The sequence below is a fragment of the Rattus norvegicus genome, chromosome 13 (assembly GCF_036323735.1).
Source record: "Rattus norvegicus strain BN/NHsdMcwi chromosome 13, GRCr8, whole genome shotgun sequence".
Taxonomy (NCBI): domain Eukaryota; kingdom Metazoa; phylum Chordata; class Mammalia; order Rodentia; family Muridae; genus Rattus; species Rattus norvegicus.
The window spans coordinates 87,300,898-87,320,903 of NC_086031.1; the positions used below are offsets into that span (position 1 = coordinate 87,300,898).

At 54.3% G+C, this 20,006-nt stretch overlaps 2 protein-coding genes and 1 long non-coding RNA gene across 7 annotated transcripts in view; 2 read left to right on the forward strand and 1 right to left on the reverse strand.

Moving 5' to 3' along the window:
- Positions 1-13,121, forward strand: part of Igsf8 (immunoglobulin superfamily, member 8) — a 32,004-nt gene extending 18,883 nt beyond the window's left edge. The window contains exons 1-8 of one of the 5 annotated variants that reach the window (XM_017598830.3): positions 1,822-1,942; positions 2,637-2,739; positions 6,134-6,511; positions 7,545-8,006; positions 8,310-8,717; positions 8,827-9,240; positions 9,487-9,617; positions 10,756-13,121. In XM_017598830.3, the coding sequence (XP_017454319.2) occupies positions 1,838-1,942; positions 2,637-2,739; positions 6,134-6,511; positions 7,545-8,006; positions 8,310-8,717; positions 8,827-9,240; positions 9,487-9,602 (1,986 nt within the window). In that variant the 5' untranslated portion in view covers positions 1,822-1,837 and the 3' untranslated portion in view covers positions 9,603-9,617; positions 10,756-13,121. Of the gene's footprint in view, positions 1-1,821; positions 1,943-2,445; positions 2,740-6,133; positions 6,512-7,544; positions 8,007-8,309; positions 8,718-8,826; positions 9,241-9,486; positions 9,618-9,787; positions 10,045-10,755 lie in introns of those variants that run through there. The other 4 variants (NM_001014787.2, XM_006250289.5, XM_039090796.2 and 1 more) reach the window with 4 other exon arrangements.
- Positions 12,294-19,396, reverse strand: Kcnj9 (potassium inwardly-rectifying channel, subfamily J, member 9). Its single transcript, NM_053834.2, has 4 exons — positions 19,283-19,396; positions 18,131-18,231; positions 16,062-16,939; positions 12,294-13,508 (listed from the first exon to the last, which is right to left on the reverse strand). The coding sequence occupies exons 3-4, from the start codon at positions 16,909-16,911 to the stop codon at positions 13,177-13,179; spliced, it is 1,182 nt and encodes a 393-aa protein (NP_446286.1). The 5' UTR covers positions 16,912-16,939; positions 18,131-18,231; positions 19,283-19,396; the 3' UTR covers positions 12,294-13,176.
- On the forward strand, positions 13,340-14,745 carry LOC134481592 (uncharacterized). Its single transcript, XR_010057289.1, has 3 exons — positions 13,340-13,479; positions 13,707-13,852; positions 14,034-14,745. It is a non-coding gene; the product is annotated as an uncharacterized LOC134481592 (long non-coding RNA).
- Positions 19,397-20,006: the final 610 nt, after the last annotated feature.

Sequence of the window (20,006 nt, forward strand, 5' to 3'; positions counted from 1 at the left end):
CACGTGTGGCGGTACGTGGAAATGTGCGTGGGAATCTGGTGTGATGGTGCAGTGATACCCAATGGTTACTACAGTGTCCATGTCTCCACAGCCTCAGGCTTCCTCTCTATCCATGCTTTAGTCTAACCTTGAGACTGTCGGGAAAGCTCTCTTCCTTTTTGGTTCACCCCACCCCAGGACACCATACTGTGTTTCCTTATGGGAGGATGCATGAGTACCGCGATGCCCTCCAGTCTTTGACATTGATCTGGCTTCTGCTTTGCTACAAGTGCGTGTGCTCGAGCAATGCCCTGCTGGGTGTGTGCGCAACACCCTTCTGGGTGAAGCCCCTTGGTTTCAGTGGGGCCATGTGCCTGCGTGCGGTGTGCCTCGTGCCTGGCGTTTACTCCCCTCCCCCAACCTTCCCAATTACATAAGCTTCTTAGGAGTGACTCAGTCCTGGACTTTGCGCTCCCTCTGCTGGCCACTGCGGGACTGCACAGTTTTGGGAGGGGTGTGTAAGTATTCTAGCCCAGCCCCTGTGTACTGGCCTGGGAGTCCTTTTATCCCAAGCTACAAGGTAAGCTCCTGGAAGAGTGCTCCTCCCACTCCATCCCATAATGCTTATACCGAGTACTGACTGTTACTTGTTCATTCAGCAAACGCAGGATATCACTGAGAGTAGGGACCTTGAAAGCCTTGCTGACTAGGGCACTACTAAAATCCAGCACAAGGCCTGACCCACTCAGTATCCACTACAGGAATGCGTTTTCGCCCTGAACAGAGTGAACAATGGGGTACAAGAAAATATGAGAACCGTCAGGCCTGAGGTTTTGTGGATTTGCTTTGTTTTGCCTTTTTGTTTGTTTTGAGACAGGATCTCACTACATAGCCTTGGCTGGCCTGGAAGTCATAGAGATCCATCTGCCTCTGTCCCTGTCCCTGCCCCGCCCCTTTCCTGCCCCTGCCTCCTGAGCGCTAGGGTTAAAGGTGTGCACACCAGTCCTGGGCTTTAAAGTAACCTTAAAGTCTGTGTGGCCTTGGGCAAGACACGTAACTGTTTTAAAAGTTCAGGTCTCTCTTGTGTTAAATGACTTTGTCTTGTAAAATAAACTGTAAAGTTTAGAAAGGATATCTACAGGTGGTGTTATTGTGTAATTATCCCATAAATGGCTGCTATGATGATGATGATGATGATGATGATGATGATGATATAGATTGACTTTCAAACCAGTATTAGAAAGGCATTCAATCCACTCAACTTCCAGCTAAACAGAGAAGGCTTTCTCCCGAAGTCTCCCTGTAGCTTGTACTTCTCACATAACTCAACATGGCTTCTAGAGAAATAAGTGTGAAGAAACCAGGCTGGGATATATCCAGATGACAGGCAGCAGGTCCCTTAGCCTCTTGCTGTGCAGTCTTGGGTCACCAGGGTTGAAGTTCTGACTTCCTCATAGATTGTCTGTGGTTGCTGAATGTGGCTTCCACTGGCAGGCCCACGAATACTTCCCTAAAAATAGTAAGTCAGTGCTGGCCTGAATCACATTTTTTGTCTGTGTCTCAATTTTCTCAATAGGGAGTTGTAAGTGAGGAACAGGGATGAGGGGGACAAGTAGGGTATGGAGGTGAAAGACCTAGGCATGTTCTAGGCCACTTCCCCAGCCTTGGTTTTGCCCGTTGAGCCGTCCCTTCTCCCCATTCTGGCCCCACCCTAATCTCCGCCTTTTTCACAGTTGGAGACACAGCATTGGGTAGAGGCTTCTCTTCCTTTTTCCTACCTCCAGGCTAGCTCCTCCCTCCCAGCAGAGGTGTGTTCATCTCTTCTCATTGGAGAATCCAATTGGTAGAAAGCAGTTTAATGCAAAAACAAAACACCCCCATAGTTACCGTGTGCAACAAACGTCTGTGCAGGATCTCAGTTAATAGTCGCCGTAACTACTTGAGTGTTTACAGTCTCTGTTCCGTAAGTGATGGGGGGGAAAAGTGAGGTTGAAGGGGTTAAGCTGAACAAGAATCTTCCCGCTAGGAAGTCTGGACGGCTAGCCCACTTCCCTTTCGCTTTGCATTCTGACCGGGTATTAGAACAGATTTCCAGTGATCTTCCAGGACCCTGAAGCCCCTTTGGGTCCGCTTCACGTCCAGGAAATCTGGGGTCAGGCCATGACCACATAAATCAGCTAGGTTTGCTGCCAGGGCTCAGTTGCCCACATCATCCAACTGAATTCTGAGTGCGTAACCACAGTCACTCCATCATCCATCCCCAGAGGCCCTGCAAGCATCCCATTCTCCCGGAGAGGCTGGCAGGTGCAGGGCGGGGTGCCCTCTGAGCTAGGGTGGGTGGGGGTAGAGGAGCCCAGGTGCCAGTTCGCCCAGCCTGCGGCCAGAGGCGGAGTCACCATCAGGGTCGAAGTCTAGCCTAGGCGACAGCCCGGGGCGGGGCGAGGCGGGGGCAGGGCCGGGCAGCGGGGCGCGGCCGGGACTGGTCTCCGGAGCTGCGGAGGGCGGGAAGAGCGGCGGGAGGAGGGGAAGAAGGAAGGAGGGCGGGGAGTTGGCGGCTCCCGCTCGGCTGGGCTTTGCGCACCCACGCTTCACTGCTCCGCTTTTTGTCCCCCCCCACCCCACCCGGGCATGCGCCCCCCGCGGTCCTGGCCCCCCAGAGCTCATACCGCCCCCAGGAATCTCCCCAGAATCACCTACGCAGAATGGGCGTCCCTAGCCCCACGCCGCTGAGTTCGCTGCTGCTGCTGCTGCTAATACTTGGTAAGCGGGGTGGTCGCCGCGTCCCTGTCCGGCCGGGTAGGTGCCTGACACCGTGCAGCCAACCAGCTCACCTTCCTAGCATTTCGAAGCTGGTTGCACCCCTACTGCTTCATCAGACGTGTCTCCACTGTCTCTGGGCTCGGCATCTCGCTTCCTTTTGCGCCTGCCTGCCCAATCAGTTATGGAGAGGGTGATGGTGCCCTCGCTTTAGGCTCCTAGTTGAGCATATTGGTGACTTACTAAGGTATCCCCTGAGATACCATAGAGCTCCGAGGCAGGCGCCTCTTCTCTCATCTGTTACACCCAGCGCCTGGGGTCCTTGCGCCCAAATACCGTGACAACCTTCTGCCCCACTCTCTGCTCCAGGCCTGGCTTTGGGTGTTTGCTCTGCGTGGGCAGTGCCTGGCGGTCTTCATAATTGCCCAGTGTTGGCTAGAGGCCCAGGGTCTGATTCTGACCATGATCTTTGAAGAAAGTCTCCCCTACACCCCCACCTCCTAACATAACACCTCACCATCTGAGGCTTCCTCCCTCACAGGTCTCCACCCTGGGCCAGTTCCCTCTTTGCCCTTCTATTTCTCTCCGATATTTGGCTGGTTGTCAGACTCAGTTGGTCCCAACATCCCCGCCTCAGGAGATACCAGGTTCCGTGGAAACTGAACCTGGGATCTCTAAACACCCAGTGTCTGTCCTGGTGGGTGTTTATGGTGGTGTGTGTTCTGGGCCAACCTTGTATCGTGGCTGCTGTGTGTGTGTGTGTGTGTGTGTGTGTGTGTGTGTGTGTGTGTGTGTGTGTGTGATATGCACATAGGGAGGAATCTAAAGTGTTATAGTCAAGGCAGAAGCCTGTGGGGCACCCCGACTGCCTTCCCTGGTTTATGCCAGAACTGCACGGTGCCACACAGAATGGTTCCTTGCTGCTGGTCCTTCTGGGACCAAGTTGAAAACTCTCCTTTGGAAACAAAACAGGAGGCCGAGTGATGTAGGGAGATGAAGGATCTGTGGGGCTTGGTTGCCTAGCGATTGCTTTCCCCCAGTGGGCTTCATGGAGCAGGGATGGGCCCAGGGGAGGTTGGGAGGAGTGAATGCTGCACGGGGGTGGAAGAGGAGCTGAATGGCATCTTAGGCCACTGCATTCAGCACTGGCATTCACTTCACAGGCGAGGGACGTGAAGTATTACGTTCCAGAGAGAGTTCCAGTGGGGGGGGGGGATTTGAACTCAGATCTGACTTCAGAGCAGACCTCTGACTGTTAGAAAGGAGGTGACCTGACAAGAGAGAACCTTGAGGCCACCTACTTCCTGAGGCTGTGGAGACAACTTTCACGTGGGGATCGACAAGCATCAGCATGTGTGGAACCAGGAAGGTGGGAGGGGACCTTCTCAGCAGAGTCTACCCATGGGCAGCCAGGACGGTGTCATCTTGGCTGTCTTTACCATCGTCATCCTGATTATGAAATTGGGTGCCTGAGTCACACGCACACGGGTTCAGTGTCAGAACTGAAAGCTCTTACTTCTAAAAGAGAAACTGAGACCCAGGAGGGGAAAGGATTGGTCCCATGTTGGCTTTCTGACTCCAGCTGTGCCTCAAGCGGTGGTCATGTGTTCTCTGAGTGACGTAGCCAGAGGAAGAAAAGGAGCAAGAACTGGAGAGCAGGCTCTCAGGCTCCTGGGTGGTTCCCGGCAAGCTGTGGACTCCCCTCCCCTCCGGAATCCTGGAAATTACAGGACTCTCCTTGGAAGCATCTCCTCGCCTCCTTCTTGGTTTTGTCCCTCTTCAGGGGTGTGTAGAGGCCCTCCAGAGAGGTCAGGGACTTGGTCAGAGTGTCACATTTCACTTTACTTTTCTCATCTAGAAGAGAGATGATCCTCCCCACCCGCCAGTTCTTCTGTGTTGGCTAGGAGAGCAAGGAGAGAGCTCTAGACTCACATCTGGGTTTAGAACCTAGTCACAGTGCTCCCTAGAGGTGCTCTCTGGGAGAGTTTATTTCCCTCCTCTGTGAAATGATTGACAGCCCTCCTTGCATTCTAGGGTTGTGTGGTCTTACCTAGACACAGCTATGGAACGGTGGAGAGGAGAAAGGAGCTAAACTCTCTAAGGTTTTGGATCCAGCTGTCTGTTGGGACAAGGGTGGTGGTAGAATGGGTAGAGGGAGGGAGGGAGAGAGAGAGGGGAAGGGGCAGCAGGTGTTTAGGGTCTCCTTATAGAAAGGAGGCTTACGTAAGCGCTGCACACTACAGGCAAATCGTATGTAAATGAAAGCTTTTGTTTGAGAGCTGTGTGTAGTGCATCATCTGGGTTAGCCAGAAGGTTGACAGACTCTGGGGTGCGGGGGAAGGGATCTTTTGCTCCAGGCCTGGGCAGAGCCTGGTTCTTGCCCTAGAAGCCACAGCTGCTTGTGTAGCCCTGTGGGCTGGAAGAAGCAGTGAGCTCATGGCACAGCTGTAGTGGGGAGGGTATTGTGTGGTGAGGACTGGCCAGGCCCGTGCCCTGTCCAGCATGGTGCCCGGTCCAGTGCAGTACCCCAGCCAGCCTGAGCCACTGGCTCCATTGTCTAGCGCAGGTGACAGAGCTAAGCCAGGCAGCCTTTCTGTAGGATTTTGTCAGCACCCCATCCAGCAAAAGCCTCAGAATCCCTTAGCTAGAAGTTCTATCTGAGCCCCTAGACATGCATGGGGCCCCAGCGATAAAGATCCAGCCAAGAACTGGTGAGTCAGGAGTCAGTCTATTATTTCTTATTTCTAATGGCGTGCGTATGAGGGTTCACAGGTATGCACGGTGCAAGTGTGTGTGTATGGGTGTCTGGGTAAAAGTCAGAGGTCAATCAGGGGCCATTGCACCGTCCACTGCATTTTTTATTATCATTTGTTACTGCGTGCGTGCGTGCGTGCGTGCGTGCGTGCGTGCGTGCGTGCGTGTAGATCAGAGGACAACTTTCAGGATTCAGTTCTTTCCTTCCCTTGTATATTCTGGGGATCAAACCCAGGCCGTCAGGTCACTCCCCAGTCACCATGCTGAACTTTTACATAGTTGCAGGGAATTGAACTCAGGTCCTGATGGTTGCCCAAAAGCATTTTACTTACTGGGCCGTCTATACCCCAGACTCCAAACGGACTCTCTTGTTCACACAGGTGCTCTGCCTCTAGTTAGCTAGAGAGAGAGTTTTCCTCTGTTCCGGTGGATCTGAACCTATGTCCTATGCTGAGATGCTGGTGTCTTGTGCCCCAGCAGCTCTTCCAAGTTCCCATCTGTGTCTTAGGCCCAGCTACGTTCTGACCTTCCCTAGGTCAGCAGTCAAGAATGGTGCTGATGATACTGGCCAGTGAGTGGGGACCCGTTCTTTCTGAAAAGATTCCAAATCTCTCTGCCTTTCCCCCCGCCCCCTCCCCCGCAGGAGCCAGGTGCTACGCCCGGCAGGTGCACGTCCCCAAGGGGCCTCTTTACCGTGTGGCTGGCACCGCTGTCTCTATCTCCTGCAATGTGAGTGACTATGAGGGCCCTTCCCAGCAAGACTTCGAGTGGTTCATGTACAGACCCGAGGCCCCAGCTACGTCACTAGGCATCATCAGCACCAAGGACAGCCAGTTCTCCTATGCTGTCTTTGGGCCTCGAGTGGCATCTGGTGACCTGCAGGTGCAGCGCCTGAAGGGGGACTCCGTGGTGCTCAAGATTGCTCGCCTGCAGGCCCAGGACTCTGGCTTTTATGAGTGCTACACCCCCTCTACGGATACTCAGTACCTGGGCAACTACAGTGCCAAGGTGGAGCTGAGAGGTACTGGGCTCTGAGCTGGGTGGTGAGAGAGCCTCTCAAGTACTGGGGTTATCGGCGTAAGCCAGAACGCTCAGATCTGGTCTTTCTTCCTCCTCCTCTTGCTTCCTCTTCCTTCTCCTCTTCTCTCCCCTCCCCCATCTTCTCAGTACCGGAGATTGAACCTGCCACAGCGTGAAGCATACCAGGGAAACACTCTTCTAAGCTACATTCTCTGTGTTGCTTTTTGAGGGCTCACTCTTGTAGCCCAGGCTGGCTTACAACTCACTAGCCTAGGTTGGCCCGGAACTCGTGGCAGTACTCCCACAATTCTCTGTGTAGCCCAGGCAGTCTTGTGTCAGCTCCAGTGCCATCAAGCCCATCTTCCCATCAGTTTCTTTCTTTTGGTGGGGGATGGGATGAAGCAGAAACTTTCTCTTTTTAGAAAAAAAAATTTTTTTTGTTTTATATATGTGAGTACATTGTTGCTGTCTTCAGACACACCAGAAGAGGGCATCAGACCCCATTACAGGTGGTTGTGAACCACCATGTGAGTCCTAGGAATTGATCTCAGGGCCTCTGGAAGAGCAGTCAGTGCTCTTAACCACTGAGCCATCTCTCCAGCCCCCAAAGCAGAAACTTTCTAAGTTGACCAGACCTGCGCTGAACTTGTTCTGTAGCCCAGATGGGCCTTGAACTTTATCCTTCTAAGCCTTAGCTTTTTGGGTAGCTGGGATTATAGGCTGGCACCATCAAGTCTGGCCTCTTTTATCTTTAGAGAGGGAAGACAGAATTACTTTTCTGAGTGTTTAAAATGGGTCAGCCTCAGACATCAGAGTGGGTGTCAGTAGGCTTGTTCTGTGACATTCAGCAAGCATTTATTGAACACCCTAATGTGCTCAGACCAAGCTTGGCATCTCTGAGTTAGAGAGGAAAGATACCGCATACAGTGCTTGCCCTCCGTGAGCCTACAGAGTATGTAGCCACGTAGGAGATACACAGGAAACAGGAGGGATGCTGCCTCCCAGCCCGCTCTCACTAAAGCCTTTCTCTCCAGTTCTTCCAGATGAGCTGCAGGTATCTGCTGCCCCTCCAGGGCCCCGAGGACGCCAGGTGGCAACCTCCCCGTCACGCCTCACAGTACATGAGGGGCAAGAGCTGGCGCTGGGCTGCCTGGCTCAGACCAAAACGAAGAAACACACACACCTGTCGGTGTCTTTTGGGAGAGCCATTCCTGAGGCGCCAGTGGGGCGAGCCACCCTACAGGAAGTAGTGGGACTGCGCTCTGACATGGCTGTGGAGGCCGGAGCTCCCTATGCTGAGAGGCTGGTTGCCGGGGAGCTTCGGCTGAGCAAGGAAGGGACTGATCGGTACCGCATGGTGGTTGGGGGTGCCCAGGCTGGAGACTCCGGCACCTACCACTGCACTGCCGCTGAGTGGATTCAAGATCCTGATGGCTCCTGGGTTCAGGTCGCAGAGAAGAGGGCAGTCCTGGCTCATGTGGATGTGCAGACACTGTGTGAGTATCACATATCTAACTGAGTGGATATCTCAGCCGGTATCAGAGGGTGTAACATGGCCATCAACTGACCACAGAGTTCCTCTTCCAGAGAACGAGCAGTCTTGTAGACACTCTTTATTCTCTATTTGTGTTTTCTCTGCTCAAAAATTGGATGTGGAGGCACAAGGGCTACAGTGGAAGGGTAAAATTCAGGTCCTGGGGTGAGGGACATATAAGAGGCCTCTAAATTTCTGCAAAGAGGAATTACAGGTGAGGCCCCGGGCGTCCCTGTGATGCCTCCCATCTCCTGCTGTGTTTCAGCCAGCCAGCTAGCAGTGACAGTGGGACCTGGTGAACGGCGGATTGGCCCAGGGGAACCCTTGGAACTGCTGTGTAATGTGTCGGGGGCATTGCCCCCAGCAGGCCGTCATGCTGCATACTCTGTGGGCTGGGAGATGGCCCCTGCAGGGGCTCCAGGGCCTGGACGCCTGGTGGCCCAGCTGGACACAGAAGGTATAGGCAGCCTGGGCCCTGGCTATGAAGACAGGCACATTGCCATGGAGAAAGTAGCATCCAGAACCTACCGACTACGGCTGGAGGCTGCCAGGCCCGCTGACGCGGGCACCTACCGCTGCCTCGCCAAAGCCTACGTTCGAGGCTCTGGGACCCGGCTTCGTGAAGCAGCCAGTGCTCGTTCCCGGCCTCTCCCGGTGCATGTGAGAGAAGAAGGTGAGAGGACGTTGAGCCCTTGACAAGGTTCAGAGCGTATAGAATTTATTTCCTAACCCCTTAGCCCCTGAGCCTTCACCCTGTAACCCCCGTGTTCTTTGCTCTACAGGCGTGGTGCTAGAGGCCGTGGCGTGGCTAGCAGGGGGCACTGTGTACCGGGGAGAGACCGCCTCCCTGCTGTGTAACATCTCTGTGCGGGGCGGCCCCCCGGGGCTGCGACTAGCAGCCAGCTGGTGGGTGGAGAGACCAGAGGAGGGCGAACTGAGCTCTGGTCCTGCTCAGCTTGTGGGTGGAGTGGGTCAGGACGGTGTGGCAGAGCTGGGAGTCCGGCCTGGAGGGAGTCCTGTCAGTGTGGAGCTGGTGGGACCCAGAAGTCATCGGCTGAGACTGCACAGCTTGGGGCCCGAGGACGAAGGCATATACCACTGTGCGCCCAGCGCCTGGGTGCAGCACGCTGACTATAGCTGGTACCAGGCAGGCAGTGCGCGCTCCGGGCCCGTCACGGTCTACCCCTACACGCATGGTGAGTGACTACCACCCTCTACCCACCTGCCCCTGCCCTGCTTGTCCCCTTTCCATCTTCCTGTCTTCCCTTGCTGTCCTTTTCCCACATCCCTTTGCGTCCCCGTCCCCGAGCTGGCTGAGTCTGAGATGGGAGGTTGTGGGTTGGCAGGGATGACGCTCAGCCCTCCCTCGGGGAGGGACCCGAGTGACAGCAGGTGGAGGACCATGACACACTCTGAGCAGAGCCTGCCTTCTTTCCCGCCAGCTCTGGATACCCTGTTTGTGCCCTTGTTGGTGGGTACAGGAGTCGCCCTAGTTACGGGAGCCAGCATCCTCGCTACCATCACCTGCTGTTTTATGAAGAGGCTGAGGAAGCGGTGATCTGTAGCACCCCAGGTGAGGGAAAGGAACCCCCAAGCCCGGTCTTCCTCAGGCTTCCTGTGCTGAGCTGTTCCTGGGCTCCCTCTGGCAGAGAAGCAGCCAGCACAGTCCTGCAGGATCACGTAGCAGGGTGAGGGGGTCAAAAGGAGCCCCCTTCCTCAGGCTACTCCACATGCTCTCTCCAGTTCTTGCAGGTGTCAACTGTCTTCCAGTCAGTGCCACCCCTCCTCTGGTTGCCTGGATACCCTCTCCCTCCGTCCAGCCCTCCTTTAATTTATTTGACCGGTCTGTCTGTCGCCACCTGGGAGCGGGAGACATGGCTCCCCTCTTCCCACCTTCCGTCAAGTTTCCTGGTTCTTAGTTTCACACTCATGTTGTAGGAAGGCCAGTTCCTGCCCTCAAACTAGTTTTTCTAAAATGTGAATAAACTGGTTTTATAAAACTCAGGGCCTGTTGTGTCTTCTTGCGCCATGAAGCTGTAAGAGGCAGCCTGGGGGGATGGGGGTGGGGTGGAGTGGGGTGGTGGTAAGGCGGACAACCCAGGCCTCTCTTCCCACCATAAACACCATCTGTCCTCCGTGGGCCTTGTTACCCACCAACTGTAGGAGGGGGATGCCTGGGTCCCATCTGTTGCCCCAAATGTCTGTGCAGAGCCTCCTAATGGGGCTTCTATTTGGTGAGGGGAACATAGGAAGAGGGGGTGAGCTCCAGCTGAGCTTTGCCTGTTTTACAGAGCTTCCAGGGACAAGGCTTCCTGAGCTCCCCAGACTGGGGCGCACCCTTCTCTGGTCTCCTTCTCCTGGTTGAACTAGTCTTGGACCAGACTCCTCCCACCAGGCCCTGGGGCCTCAGTCTTTTTCCTCCTGACCTTAATTATTCTCTGACAGCAGCCGAATGGGAGCCTCAGAACATGGCAGCGTGGGGAGGGCCTGTGTCCTCTGTGTACACAGAGCTGCTGCATCTGCCTACATCTGATGCCAGGACTTGTCTACTGGCTGCAGCTCCCCGCCTAATGGGTTCTCCGGCCCTAAGTCTCGGCTGTCCTGCATTTCCAGCAGCATCCGGTCTGCCCTCTTCATTCAGTGGTTGAACGTTTATTGAGCGTTACTGGGTTTGCCACATAAATGTATCATTTTTTTGTTGTTGTTTACAGATAAGGGACGGAGGCCCAGAGAATATGTCTTGCTGAGAGTCCTAGAAGTAACCAGTGAACCTCGGCATTGGTGTTAGAAAACAGGTCTCCTGTCTGTGCCCTGGACAGTGGGGCCCTGAGTGGTGGCGGCATCTCGGTGACTTCCAGGAGCAGCTTCAATGTCTCCATTCCAGTGTTTTGTATGTGGGTACCAAACACCCCACCCCTCTTGTCTCGACTCCATGTTTTTCCCCCGAATTCAAACCCTGCTTGCTCCCTGTGCTCAGGTTCAATATGTGTACGTGGGACGGACCTCATCGCTGAGAGTGACCCAGCTGGCCCTGAAACCTGGGTCCATTGCTGGACGGAAGGGGAGGGGCAACAGACAGCTTTGAGTCCTCTCTGAGTGGACCCATGCTGAGATGGGGACTGGGAGGGAGGCGCAGGGCCCCGTTGGATGCCGGCTTCTTAGCCTGGGACAGAGCAGCAGACTTTTATTCAAGGGCAGGGATGGGTGTAGCCAGGGGTCCAAGGTTCGAACCAGTCCCATCAGAGGACATGTTCACTTGGGCTACACTTGGTTCCAGGGGGCCAGTCTCAGGTCCCTTGCCATGCCTTGCCGTTGCTCTCACCTCACCATCCCAGGATGACTGAGACAAGACCAGTGACTGAGACAAGATGCAGTGGAGAGGGGATGTGAGTGTCTCCAGTGTGCCCTGTCCTGGGAGGACAGGTGGCAGACAGCAGACAACTGTAAATATAGGTTCCATTTTCTCACCCAGTCAGTCTTGCCTTGTGAGTCTTATAAGAGAGCCAGTCCTTTGTGGTAAAGCCCATTCAGCTGCAGCTCCCTACTGCCTCCTCAGGAGTCCTTCTCTGTCTCTGTTGCCTTCTCGGGTGCTACTGGCCAGTTATCAGTGATGTTTCCGTTCTTGGACCCAAAGTTAAGCTCTTTAAGCCTGGGCCTGGGTCCTCGCTCCCCAACATTCCCCTTCTTGTTTCTCTGTTCCTTAAGGGTCCTGGGCTTCTTTTCAGCGCCTTCCAGCTTCTCCTCTGCTTAGATGCCTCATCCAAGTGTAGCGCCCAGACAGACAGTGTCACCATGATCTGGGAACCTGCTAGGTCTGGGAACTAGCTAGACGTGCAGATTTTTGGTTTCCGTCCCAGACCTATTGAGTCAGAATGCTGGGAGCAGGACCGGTAATCTGTGTTTTAACAAGCCCATCCCGCTGAGTAAAGCTTTGTAACTGCTGGCTCCCACCATTCCCCCCTGCCTTACTCAATCCTTAGCTTCCTGGTTGCTAATGCCCTCCCTCACTTGTGGCTATAACCGCTTGTGTGGGCTCCCATTGTGAGCCCCACGTCCTTCAGTTGCTGTGGGTATTTCTGACCTCCACCTGTGCTGTGCTCCAGTGTTAGGAACAGGTCTTTGAATATCACACCTGACACTTAGTCACTGTTCTGAATGAGCCCCTGCCACTGTGCCCCAAGGATAAACTACTTTCCCCAGGGATTTGGGTTCCCTCATAAAACCCCTTATTAAGTCTCTCCCATGGCCTTTTTTTTTTCCGGAGCTGGGGACCGAACCCAGGGCCTTGCGCTCGCTAGGCAAGCCGCTGAGCTAAATCCCCAACCCCTCCCATGGCCTTTCTTTTCCTTCGGAATCTCTCTCTGCCTTCTTGCTTCTCCGGCAGTACCTGCAAGGTTTCATTCCTCTCTCTCGAAAAATAGTTGTCCTTGGGTCTCCTCAGGTCCCTCTCCAGGGCCCCTGCTCCGGGTTTACCTCCACCGCTTGTTTGCCTGTAACCTGAGGATTAAGGCCATTGGCACCTTTCTGACCCATCGGTATGGGACAGTGAAGGTGGGGAGGGCACCCACATCTGTGCCCACCTCCACCCAGTGCTTTCTTCTCTGTGGCCACTTTGTCTAGTTGGGCAGGCATGCCACACATAGGGAGGCCAGTTGGGGGGTGGTGAGTGGGGACTGCAGTCTACCTGACAATCTGCTCCCTAAGCCATGGACCCTGGTTCAAGGCTACCCATGCCTGGAAGAAAAGGGTGCCTGTAGATTTTGCACAAAGGAGTGCTGCACCGGCCGTTCACCAACTGTCAATCCACCCAAGCTATCCATTGACTGTCTCTTTCTGCCCACCTTCCCATTCAACCCCCATAAGCCCATCCTTCTGTCTATCCATCCACCCATGAACAGATGTCAAAGTCAAACACAGACAGACCGATATGATCTCTCTCCACCCCCACCCTCTATTTTCCTCAAACCAGGACCTTGGGCCTTCCCCACTGGATCCTGGACTCAGTGGGCCTCTCCCAACGTTAACCATTCCTTGGGACACTGCCTGCCTCCTCTACTTCCATCTCCATTCTGCAGCCTCCATGGACCTGTGTCTGGCCCCCTGGTCTGCCACAGGGGGTTGTAGAAAACCAGTCACACCTTGGACTCACTCTCCGGGGGTGGCAGGCAGCCATTTTGCTCCTTGTCAGCTCCATCTCCTGCGCCTGCCCCCTCCCCAGCCCCTTCTTCCTCCACCTTCTCATCCAGCCTGCTGGGGATGGACCAGTAGAGATGGGCGTCAAGGCGGGCTGCAGCTTCTGCCAGTTCCCGAGCACTGCATGAGGGTGTGGGCACCTCAAAGGTTTCATGGAAGCTAGCGTAGTCCACCTCATAGAAACCGTCCTCCAGGGTGAGCACGGATGTGAATCGGTGGCCCCACAACACTTCGTCTACCAGGTACGAGCTTCGAGCTTGGCACGTCATTCCTGGGGGGAGGAGAAGAGGCATTAGTCAGGGGGATCTCTGCCAAAGGATTCCTGCTCCTGTCTGTCATCCCACAACCCTCTTCTCTCCCCGAAAGTCCCACCTCTCATTGGTCAGCCCTCTTCTCCATTTGCCAACCTGCTCCCCCTACTCTCCTTCGAGAAGCTTAACCTTAAAATTAACCTCGCTGTTTCCCACAGAGACACCTCCACCCGCCCCCAAGCAATGGGCAACTAGCTGAGCTGATTACGGTCCAGGATTGAAAGCTTGCCACTGCACCAGAAGCCCAGTCCTCGGTGTGATGGTGACAATTGTCTGGATCCTTACAAAAGTGTATTACATTCATGTGAGTCTATAAGCATGCATTCGTATGTGTGTGGAGGTCAGAGGACAACTCGGGGAGGCGGTTGACTCCACAGTGTGAGACCTGGTAATTCAACTCAGGTTATCAGATGTGGTGGCAAGCTGAACCATCTCTCTGGCCCTGGGTTATCTCTTTTTTTTTTTTTCTTTTTTCTTTTTTTCAGAGCTGGGGCCGAACCCAGGGCCTTGCGCTTGCCTATAGGCAAGCGCTCTACCACTGAGCTAAATCCCCAACCCCCCTGGGTTATCTCTTACGCAAACTGAAATCTGTCTCCCGGGACCTGTGCCCCTGAGTGTCTGTAAATACAGCCCGGGGTTCCCTTGCATCTTCTCTTCCTCAGACTGAACACTCATGACCTCATGACCGTCTCTTACTTCCTCTGACTCCCCCAAAGCTTTCTGTCCTCATTGGAAATCACGGAGGCCCAGGTCAGGGTCTGAAGTGCCATACATTTCTCCAACTGTGGCCTCATCTGTGCGTAAGAGAAGGCTTACTATCTCTTGCTTCTTACCAAGATGCTTTAGTGAAGCGGCCCGTGATGACATTACATAAACGCCTCTGGAAGCTGCATCACGTTGCTACAGCAAGCCTGTGGCCAACTAAAACCCCCAGTTCTTTCTCCACCGGAGCCTTTCCATACTGAGCTTACATAAGTGATTTTTTTTAAAGCCTAAATGTAGAATTTTATATTTATTCCCCTTAAATGTCATCATGTTGGGTTTTGGCTCATTATTCTTGCTTTTCAAAAGTAGTTTGAATCCCAAAATACTACCGTCCTTTCCAGCTTTATCTCTAGAAACATCAAACAAGCTCCCGCCCCCTTGTCCTTTAAACTGCCCTTCCCAGTTCTTGCCCCGAGCCTGTGTCCTGTCTTCTCTGTTCGGTTTTTGCACCCTCCTCTCGGGGCAGATCATTTTGTTCCTACCTCAGAATCTCCCCAAACCAGAATCCATCTCAGAAACAGAGGAGTAAACGTTTGCTAACCAGAGATGGGCTCTGACATTGAAAGTCTGGCCCTGAGACGTCTTGGGGACATTGGTATTCTTTGGCAAAGATGGATTAAGATGTGAAGGCGGGAAGGAGAAGCCACCAGGGCCTCTGCAGGGAGAAGGCATGAGAAGCAGGGATTGGGCTTGGGGCAGTAGGAATGGGTGGGAAGTGGAGGCAGATGAAAGTCCCTATTAGAAACCTGCCCGAGATAGTGTCAGAGGAAGGGACGCTGCAGAGACAGAAGGAGCAATACAGGAAGGGGATGGGTTAGGACCAGCAAAATCGGAGTGAAGGAGGAGTGGGGAGTGGGAAGAACTGAGGTGGCCAAGAAGCAGAAGCGGTTTTGCCTAGAGGCAGGAGCCGGGTTTCAAAGGCTAGCAGCAGGGAGCAAGTCTGTCCGTAGCAGCGCCGCAGCTCCTCCTAGTGGCCCCTTGGTTCACCTGCATTTTCCTCACGCTCCCTGATGGCTTGGACCTTACTTAGAGGACCTGTTTTTGGCTCCTATACTAACTAGTCTTTTCCTACCTGCTCCCAAGCTCTTGACAGTGTAGGCCTGAGTGAAGGTATTGACGTCACCGTTCCTTCTGGAAGGGGGCTAGAAATGGCAACACCAATGGAAGTTAAGACCAGACGGATGGGGTAACGGGGACAGAAGTGAGACCAGTTATCACCTTCCTACCCCTAAGTTTGCCTCCTTGGCAGACTTAAATTCCAGAACTATGGACCGTTGGGCTTCAAGAACCAGGCACTTAACCTTCATCCCAACACCGTGCCAGGAAGCACTGAAGATAAATGCCCTGAGTTCAATCCAGGCTGTGCTATTTACTGGCTTGTGACAGCGGGCTATTTATGGGACCTTTCTTTGGGGCTACTCATTCTCTGAAAAGTAAGCATAGTCATAAGTAACCTCCAGGGGAGCTTTGCTGGGCTTAAATGAATTTAGAGATATAAAGTGCAGTTCAAAGTGACATACCTGTCAGGCCAGGGCCTCAAGCTAGCGGCTTTTCATAGAACCCTTCCAAGCTGTTCTTGACTCTGCAAAGTCACCCTGTCCATCCCTTTCATCATCAGGCCTGCCCCAGCATCCCTCCCCCGCCTGTCACCCTACGCTCCACTCTCTGTCCATCTCCCCGCACTCCCCCTGCCTGCTTTTCTTGCCCTTGCCCTGTATCCCTGCTCCCATCCTCCAGCCTGCCCGCACCCGTGGCTTCCACCATGCCCTCGAGAATGACTACGATCTCGAAGTCGTCCCTCTCGAGGGCGCGGCGCGATGCCTCCCAGAAGGGGCTGGCGGCGTCGATCTCATGGCTGATGACGAGAGGTGAGACGAGGAAGAGGCGGTCGTCCCCCGTGTCGAAGCCCACGCTGAGGTCGGTCTGGTGCAGAGGGATGAACTCGCCCTCGAGCGTCTGGCGCGAGCGGATGAGCTTGGCGCGGATGGAGGCCTCGACGATGTGCGAGGATCGCAGGTCCCCCACGCGAAACATGAGACAGAGGCGCCCGTCGCGCAGAGACACCACGGCGTGCGAGGAGAAGACGAGCGTGGCGGCGCGCTTGTTGGGCTGCGAGATCTTGACGAACATGCAGCCCACCATGAAAGCGTTCACCATGGAGCCCAGGATGGCTTGCAACAGCAGCAGCACGATGCCCTCGGGGCACTGGTCGGTGATGACACGGTGCCCATAGCCGATGGTGGTTTCTGTCTCGATGGAGAAGAGGAAGGCGGCCACGAAGCCGTTGAGGTTGTTGACGCACGGTGTCCACGCGGTGTCCTCCAGGTGCTCCAGGTCGCCGCGGCCGTAGGCGATGAGCCACCAGATGGCGCCGAAGAAGAGCCAGGTGAGCGCGTAGGCGAGCACGAAGAAGAGCAGGCTGAGGCGCCACTGCAGATCTACCAGCGTGGTGAACAGGTCGGTCAGGTAGCGGTAGGTCTCGCGGACGTTGCCCTGCTGCACGTTGCAGCGCCCGTCCTTCTCCACGTAGCGCTGGCGACCGCGGCGCCGCGGTGGCTCCTCCGACCCGGGAGAGAAAGCGGCGTTCTCCTGCGCCATGGCGGCCGCAGCGGGGATCCTGCGGGGTCTTAATAAAGGTGTGCCGAGTTGATGGATCCGGCCAATGCTGTGAGCGTCTCTCCCTTCCTGTCTCTTAGCCTCAGTTTCCTCCCAGTGGTGGATTGGGAACGACCACCCTAACATCCCACAAAGCTCAGAAAGTTGGGAGGAGGGGTGCGGCTGGAGAGATGGCTCAAAAGGCTCACTGGTTGCTCTTCCAGCGGATCTGATTTCGATTCCCAGCACCCACAAGGCGGCTCACAACCGGCTGTAACTCCAGTCTCTCGCCCTCTTCTGGCCTCCCGGGGTGATGCACAGACATCATACATGAGGGTAGATATCCACTCACATAAAATAAAAACAAAGGTTAAGAAAAAGTTGTAAGGGTTACACAGGGAAAAGAGCACAAACTGGGTGTCATAGTTCAGTAAGAAGGGGGCTTTAGAGATCTCGATGTCACAGATCTCAGCGTCACTACCTCAAGCCGGTGTATGGAGCACCTCACAGGCGTCCCGATCAGACATTTGGGGTTCTGAAGAGGTGGACTTCTTGGCAGTTCCTTCTCTATACAAAGCTCCCTCTGTCACGAGGACTTCCACAACCTTTCTCCGGCTATTATCCCTTCCCCCAGAACTCTTCAGCTTCCTACCAGAAGACCCACCTGAAGACAGTTTTGAAGTCACACCAAGACCATTTCCCTCAGTTTTCTCCCTGCCTCACTCTTTCCACTTCCTGCTACACCTTTTCTCCATCCGACTTACCAGGGAGAAAGAAATGCAGGCTTTGCGCAGAAAACCTCCAGCGTGCAAAGGTTGAATGTTCCCAGCATTAGGAGATTCCCACTGGCAATTCTAACCACTCCGCCATGGTCACTGGTGCTCTGACACCAGCCCATTTCCCCCCCCCGGGGCTCTTTCCCAAAGGAGACATGCTGAAAAGGGTTGGCAATGGGAGACTGGAGGCCACGTGACGTCGATTGCCCACAGCCAGGATGAAGGAAGCACCAGGCCATCCAGAGTTACGATAGTCTAGTATCTCTTAGAGCCCCATGCTTCCTACGAGATGAGAAATCAGACCAATCGAAACAGCAAACACCCACATTGATCCCCCTCCCAGTTTCCTGCTTTGCAGTCGCTACCCTACAGCAACCCCACCCACATCTGCCATATGTCCTGAAGTGCACATTCAACACAAAGCCCAGATTCCATGCAAAACCCACCTGGTTTTGCTTCGAATTCTTCCCCCTGAGAAGCACTCTGTGTTAAAATCTTCCCGGAGAGACGGGATGTCCAGGGTCCTTCCCTAGGCTCTCACGGCCCCCTAAGAGAGACGAACCATATGAACAGAAGTCTGTAGAACGAGGATTTAAGACTCATCAACCTTCCCTTCTCTTTCCTGGGATTTGTCATCACTCATTCGGGGTGAGGGGTGGGGCAGGAGAGCTGGGGGGGGCAGGAGGCCCTGTGGGGGCAGAGATATGACACAGAGATCTCAGATGGTTTGGATGTTTGGACCAGATCCTAGGGAGAAACTGTGTGGATGTGTAACCACAGATCCGACATTCCAATTTTTAAATTTTGGAGCCAAGTGTTCCACAGCCAGACCTTTGGAGGGTGTGTGTACGTTAAATAAAGGTAGAAGGAGGAACCACGAAAAGATGGTTTGTATCCTAAGGAGACCCCACACACTTATTTTTTTCATGGAAGTCAAGAGACACAGCCCAGGGACACTCTGGCAATGGCAGATTAAGATCTTCCCCTCCCCCAACAGCAGGCTTGCTTTTCCCTCTCTGTAGCCCAGGGCGTCCTCAGCAAGTGATCTGTAAGTTTTCAGTGCCTTAAGACCCCAGGTCTCTTTCAGCCTAACATTAGCTTCAGTGGGCTTCTAGATGTCCTTCTTAAGGTCTTTGGTAATCTGACCTCCATCTGTGCCCAGGAATGGGGAAGGACTCCCAGTGTCTGATCACCCCCTGAACACCGACTGCCCAGAGAGCCTTCTGACTGCACCCTAGCTCTTGCCGTCCTGAGGAACGGCCTCGTCTTCACAGGGCAGGGAAGATGTGCAGTGTCCACCACCTGAAGAGCAACATCTTCATTTCTGCCTCTTCCCTCCAAAGAACTCCAGCTCTTCAGACCACAGTTCCTAGGCATGCTGTGACCCCTTTCAGTAAGATCCCAGCACCACATTTTCTTGGCGAGCTCTTCCTACCTCTAGAGAGTGCTGGCCAGTACGGGGTGGGGGTGGGGAGAGGGGGGCTTATCTTTTGGAAAGAGGTCTGTCTGGTGAAAACTCCCTCAGGAGCCAGCTCCACCCAAACCCCTCTTGGCTTAGAAATAGGGGCCCAAACCCCAAGTCCCACAACTCAACTCACAGAGCCTGAAGAGGAGAGTAGCCAGCAGCAGAGACCCTTGGGGGTTGGAGTCCATGTCCCTGACACCATCTCCCCCAATACCCTAGGTCCCCTCTGAGAGTGGGAGCCGCAGACACTGCCGTTTCTCCTGAATGTAACGGCAGCTCAGACTAGGACTTGGTATCTGTGTCATCCCCACTTCCCAGGTTCCCCTGCTCCTCTCTCGTTTCTATGGCAACCAGTCTGGCTACAGCTCCACAGCGTCCCTCTCCCTTCCCCAATCCTGGGTACCACTCTGGCTAATCCACACGCCACAGCTATTTTTAGCCAAAGTCCCTCCTCCTGGACACCGAGAGTCATCTTTCACCTCTTTATGGGAGGGGGGGAAGACCCTAGCATGCTCCTCATTCTGGGAAAATAGAGGCATTGGAAATAAAATATTTGATTTCGGGGGCCATCTGGGAGTTTGCAGTTCATGATCCCCAGCAGGGACTGGGTGAAGGTGGTGCTCTCAGATAGACCAGGTCCAGCAGGACAAGGCTGTATTTTTTAAGAGACCTCTGATGCAAAAGGCAGCAGCCAGAGAGAAAGAGGTCTGCAGTCTGCGGAGATAGGGGCCAAAGGCTCCATCACTGTCACCGATAGTGGTGACCCATAGAGGTCCCTTCACTTCTCTAAGCTGTAGTAATTCTGTCTGTCTCAGAGTGTGGGCCTGGGCAAACAGCCCTCTTCTGCCTGCATCACC